At 44.9% G+C, this 6,483-nt stretch overlaps 1 protein-coding gene across 2 annotated transcripts in view; it reads right to left on the reverse strand.

Annotated features, from left to right (window-relative positions):
• The window catches only part of LOC139059353 (methanethiol oxidase-like), a 423,146-nt gene extending 419,584 nt beyond the window's left edge, over nt 1-3,562 (reverse strand). The window contains exon 1 of one of the 2 annotated variants that reach the window (XM_070537648.1): nt 3,236-3,562. In XM_070537648.1, coding sequence (XP_070393749.1) covers nt 3,236-3,269 — 34 coding nt within the window. In that variant the 5' untranslated portion in view covers nt 3,270-3,562. The remainder of the gene's footprint in view (nt 1-3,235) is intronic. The other variant, XM_070537646.1, reaches the window with a different exon arrangement.
• Between the last annotated feature and the right edge of the window lie 2,921 nt (nt 3,563-6,483).

Raw genomic sequence — 6,483 nt, forward strand, 5'->3', positions numbered from 1 at the left:
TTTTAAACACCAATTTAATAAATGTCGGTTAGACATTTCTTTGATGAAAGCACGTCATCGTTTTACCGGCATTGAAACATGAAAAATCTGTGTTAAAAAAAAGGAAACGGCGGTAGATTTGTGTGTGTTGATCGACTGGTCAATCTTTAACAGCAGCAATGGAGACGCAGACACACGGAACAAGTAGACTTTCGCGCTTCGTTTTTTTTCCGCGTCATCTTTAAACTTATTACTCGGTGTCCGTGTCAGTGCCATAAGCAGCGCGCTTTAACACACAGCGCCTGGGCTTTTAAAGCGGTCTTAGTAGAGGGCGCCGGAAAAAATTCTGACCGCATGATTTTCTTCGAGAAGTCAGAGTAAGCGAACACTTATAGTCACCTTACAACGGCTACTCGCCTTTACGTTCTATTACGATGCATCTGAGCACAGTCGGCCACACTTCTGTCAGAAGCGCCGTACCGGTGAGCTGCACTGCAACGAAATACACAACTGTGCGTTGCTGATCGCTTTTGGAGACAATGCTTGTCATCAGCAGAAGCCACAAAAAAGCCCGGTTAATACATTTCAGCCAGGTGTATGACTTGAAAATAGTAGATGTTGTGTTATTACTATTTATTTGCTTTGCAATCCAGCGCTCCAATATGTGGCCTACCGTACAAATTACAGTAAGCAGTTTGCATCGACATCATCGTGGCCGCCGTGTCGGGGTACTAGAACGTCGAGCAGCTGCGCAAGCAATAAACGTAATGAGAGCAATGCGACAGTAATAATCCTGTAAAAAACTGTCCCCGTCAGAGAGCAAAACAATGTACGCGTGATGTGTGGTGCACCCACGTCATGCGTGACCGCCATATTTGGGCACCAGCTTTGTGAGAAGCTGCGTCCGTGACGTCCCGTGGAAACTAGCTATTTATAGCATTTTCGCATTCCGCCTAACGCGGCTGGGAATCGAACCTCCAACCTTTTGCTTAACACCAAAGCGCCTTAGGCGCTAAGCCACCAGCGGCGGGTACCAGCGGTGAGTATCTCAAGGTATACTATGCATGATGGCAAGGACAGTGGTCAAAATACATTTCAAATCGCGTTAAACGTGAAGATATGTACCACGTGTCGCCCGAAAGGCTAAGCATCGATTGCGATAGCAAATTAGCAGACAGCCGTGCCAAATAAGGATAGTACTCTTATCGGCGGTTATCAACATTTAAACGCTCTCTTGCTAACAAAATTAACAACCATGGTGCTAGAAGGCACATCAAACATGAGCACATTACACTCGATGAACACAGACACTGGCTGTCAAAACGCTGGCATGAGGAAGCGCGGCAGCCGGATAGAAAGCCGCCCTCTCTCTCTCTTCTCCCTCCGGTGCCTCGCAACGTTGGGTGCATGGTTGGGTGCCTCGCGCGCGGCGGAAGATGGCGCGCCTTCTCCCCGCTTTCCTACCTGCCGCGCGGCTTTCGCACACTTTCACTCGCACATACACATACACCGTAGGGCGTGCGGCGACGGTGTTATCGCCCTTGGACTTCATACTGAACATCACGTCGACGTCGACGACAGAAATGCGCCTGGAGTAATAAAACAAGACACAAGATACAATTATAAGAACTACAGTGCTCCGACGTCACAGGTCTGACAACTGATCACCGTGGGCCATAGAATCGTATCTTGTACCATGTTATCTTCTAATCTTTTTTTTTCCTTGAACAGCTTGGCTGCGGTTAGGCGGGGCACCTTACATACATTGCACGCATAATTCAGACGTCACATAACGGCTGTCGAGGACTGGCAGGTTATCCTATAGCCGTACCTAGACCAGCTTGCGCTCGTGAAGGTTTCCCACGCGCTAAGTCATCATCCAGTAAAATTTTCCGGTGCATTTAGAAGTGAACCGCTTGGACAATACTAAAACTTGAAATTTATCGTCCTTGAAAGCCTTCCTGATAACGCTTCTGCAAGGCAGCGGTTTACTCTATTTCGTTATGCATTCCAGACAAAACGAAAGAAAACGAAAATGCAGCATTTTTGCCTGCTAGTAACAGCGCAATATGTAGACAAGAGACGAGACAAGAAGACACCACAAGCGCTGACTTTCAACAACGTTTATTTCAACACCATACATGATGTGCGATCACGTGACACCATACAACACCATATATGTATGTGTTTTCAACCACATACATGATGTGCGATCACGTGACTGCAACACGTGTGGGCAATGGTTATAAGAAGCCGTGTTTTTTTTCGAATAAACGTTGTTGAAAGTCAGCGCTTGTGGTGTCTTCTTGTCTCGTCTCTTGTGTATACATTTTGCGCTGTTACTAGCAGGATGGAAAACCAACAAGCCCAAGCTGCTATTCTAGCATTTTTGCGCGTGCGGTCACACCCACAATTGTTTCCGCGTGCTTGTGACGAGGTGGGTGCAACCGTCTTTTGCCTTCATATGAACACACTTCGAGCAACCTTTTTTTTTTGTGGGTGTGTGTGCTGTCGAAGCTTGATTCTTTACGCTGAAACCTGCCTTCGCATATATAGGCTATTTACTCGTGGAAACTTTCTGCGGTAATCAAGGGAAACCTACGGAGGCGAAGCGCACGCGTGCCAAGCTACCGAAGATAGTCCCACTGTCTCATTCGCGTGTTTCAGTTGGGGCACAGGAAAAATAAAATGTTGCACATAGCATATTTAGCGCCAGCAAACGAGGACGGAAGGGAGACGACAACACAACCTTCCGTCCTTGTTTGCTGGCGCTAAATATGCTTTCAATTTACCAACGCGCCCAACAAATGGCAATGTTGCACATATTACGGCACTTACATTAAACCAGGAAATAAGACACACCACTCAGCGTGATACTCATTTTTTCTCTCTTTCTTCACTCTTCTGCGCTTTGACAAATGCGAAATGTCGCAAGTAGACAGCCTGACTTAAAAAAAAAAGAAAAAGCTACTTCAAAGTTTGCCGGCATACTTGGCGTTGTAACACAAGCGCAGAAGCACTGCCCCTGGTAGCTTTCCGTTCATTACCACACGTAAATTTCCCGCGAATTCGGACAGACTCGCCCCCTGCTCAAGAAATATACACGTTTCATTGCGATCCGTTGTCCGCTGCACACAATCGCTGATTACGTTGCCTCGCGCGTCCAGGTTAAAAATAAGTGCAGCAGCTGCGCACTTGCTCTTGCAACGCTTGTGTCCGACTCGGCCGAAGTTCTAAACCGTCGCTGCCAACTCACCGCGGTTCCGGCCTTGGATATAGTTTCGATTCATCGATGTAGCCGTCTTGATGTCGATGGATCATTCAATCAAACGGAAATCAAAACTAGCAAAAGGAACAGAACAGAAACGGGACGAGGGCACAGCTGCAGGAACAGGCAACCTTCTTGGCGCCGCACGGAAACCGACTGCCGTCTTCTGTAAGCTAGCACAGCGTTCAGTCGGGCGAAACGGATTCCCGCGGCGCCTCTCCGCATTCGTCATCTGTCAGTGGCTGAACTTCGTCTAGACTGCCACGCTTACCGCGCCGAGCGTCGTTCGACCTTTCTCCGTCTACACTTAGCGTCGTCGTCACTAGCGAAAAAAAAAAGTGGTAACAATGCTAACTAAAACTTGCACGTAGGAATTGTGCAGTTGTCATCCGTCTAGTGTGCACCTAGCTTTCCAGTTACAGAGGAAAAGTTTTTTTCGAATTACGCAATTAGTTCGCCCGCTCGAGTCCACTAACGCCAGAAGCCAAGGCTCCGCCAGCCACTACATAGCCTGCTACTTGCATCCTTAACTCACGTGCTCGGGAGCATCGATCACCGCAGTGAAGTGTGCACTCGCTCCGCTACCACCAAATGTTTCCGTGACTCACCTTCTGCTTGCCTCGAACGGTTGTTCACGTACTTTGTCGGGAGCAGATTCACCGCGCTATTTGCGGATACTGCAAATTTCCCGCTTTACAACGTCCTCTATAAACTTTCTCTTATTTTTCCCCCCTTCTCGCGAATAGTCGCTAAACTGACAGAGCATAATTATAAGTCCGCTCTTGAAGCAACTACTCATTATTTGTATTTCCATCTTTATCATATTGTTGCTTAATCATGACATCCCGGCGTGCACCTAACCCACTTGCAATACTTTCTTTTTACTTTGAAGACAAATAATAAACGTGAAGAATAACGTGCATGCAAATGGAAAGCTTTACATTTCCGAATGACATACAGGTGAAACTAACAAAAATAAGTTTGTGCCACATTGCCAGGATTGAAAAGTACGATAACAATGGGCGGCGCGGAAATGCCGGCGTTTATTGCCGTAGGATGCAGATCCCTTGAAGAATCGCAGTGTACACTGCACGCAACTGTACCTCGCTCGAGCATCATTATTAAAAGGCGTCGAATATCGTTACTGAAGAACGTCATATGTCGAGCACTCAGCGACAGCTGTGCATAAACTGCATTAATGTCCGAGTTTCAGCAGGAGGCGTGCTAAAAAAACTAAAGGATAGAACAGCCAGACACAGCGCAGAAAGTAAGCCTGTCCAATGACCCTAACCTGGTTTAGCCTAATTTATTGTTTACTAGCAACAGCAGACGTTTGAATACACAAATACACGCGTGCACGCACACACACACATAACACCCGCGCACGCGGGCTGTGCCATGCGTATCGCCAGAAATATCACGTGGATTAGTGAAGCGGTCTTCGCCCCAGAAGGTCTAGTACTGCGGAGAAGGCAGCTTTAACGAACTCTAACGAGAACACTAAAGAGAAGCACCAAATCAAACTGATAAAGCTCTTTCTTTTTTTTTTTTCAAAGTCTATTTTCGTTTATTTCGTGGTAAACCATTGATTATTCGAAAGGAAAATGAATGTCATGCTAGAACCAGCTCTGGTACGCCAGTGTGACATAGCAAACATAGGAAGATTTCTTTATTTATTTATTTTTATGTGTTTTTTATTTTATTTTATTTTTTAATTTTTTTGCCCACGAGAGGGTGGTAGTGGCACAGTGAAACTTCGTTCATAATTGTGTTACGCTGAGTTTTAACACCGAAAATATGAACGGCTACGGCTAGGAAAGACAAAGCGCAAACTACTATCAACTCTTTAATCCTATCAGTGAGAGTGTCTATATACATAGAGATATGAATTAAACACAAGTAGCAAGATAATTACATGATAAAACGTGATAGGTTAAAGTAACGAATTTATCGTCACTCGTTGAACCCTGCAAGCTCTGTCTGTTCTTTTGGTAAGCATGATGGAGGGAATGCTCACGCACTTATCTTTTTCTTGCTACTATCATCACCCATATATATATATGTACATATATATATATATATATATATATATATATATATATATATATATATATATATATATATATATATATATATATATGTTCACTGGCAGGATTAAAGAGCTCATAGTAGTTTCTACTTTATCCTTCCTAGTCGTAATCATTCATATTTTTAGGTTTGAACTCGGCACAACACAAACATAAATGTACACTAACTAGCCCCGTTCATTGCTCGACTAAACAGTGAAACTTATTGAAACGTGTCCAAGTTCAGTCTCTGGCTCTTTGAGAATGCAATGTAGTCACTCTTTAGTGCTAAAGAAATAACTAGGCCCTAGATGACACCATCAAAATACATGTCGCTGTGACAGGCTGGCGCAGGAACTTCAACGTGGCATCACCACCCATCCTTTCCCTTTTGCATTTTTTATGCACGGCTTCTAAGAATGGGCAGCATGCACTTCAGCATGCCATCACATCTCGGAGGCCATGTTTTATAACTCATAAAGCCTCCTCTCGTGTAAGAGTGTGGCCGTGGTACTAGCAATGGTCACTCCTCAGGCCTACCTTTATTGTATGTGATGCTGCCTGTACGCACAACGGCTCAAATGATTATTTTTTTTCTTTCATGTCCCTTTAAAACGATATGTGAGAAAGGCCAGCGAGTTCACAAGCATTATTGTTTTTATCGGGTGACTTGCCTTATATATCCCGACTCGACACATTACTTTCATTCATTTTCAAGGTGCATATGGATTCTTCTGGGTGATGTCAAAGAATAGCCACTCATGGTATGCAATTATTGTTTTCCTGAGCTCTTTTAATGCTGTTGTAATTCAGGTGCACAGAAAGTAGTGACACAGCTAAATGCTACAAAGGAAACCCATACGGGTTCCTCAAAAGAAAAGCTTCGCAGTTGAAGAAAAATTCGTACTCGTCCGGGACTCGAACACGAGACCACTGCCTTTCCGGGGCAGCTGCTCTACCATCTGAGCTAACCAGGCAACTAGCAGACGGCTTTGTAGCACTTAGCTACGTTCGGGTGGATGTCTCATTTTGGTGCAAGGAGGTGTCTCAATGGATGCCTCACCTTTGTTTCCCTATATTCCAATGTGCTCAAGACTACTATATGCGAACTTCTTTTACTCCACTTAGCTAACTCTGCTCAAGGTTTTCCAAACCTGGGACGTTTCTTCT

The sequence above is a fragment of the Dermacentor albipictus genome, chromosome 4 (genome assembly GCF_038994185.2).
Source record: "Dermacentor albipictus isolate Rhodes 1998 colony chromosome 4, USDA_Dalb.pri_finalv2, whole genome shotgun sequence".
Lineage (NCBI taxonomy): Eukaryota > Metazoa > Arthropoda > Arachnida > Ixodida > Ixodidae > Dermacentor > Dermacentor albipictus.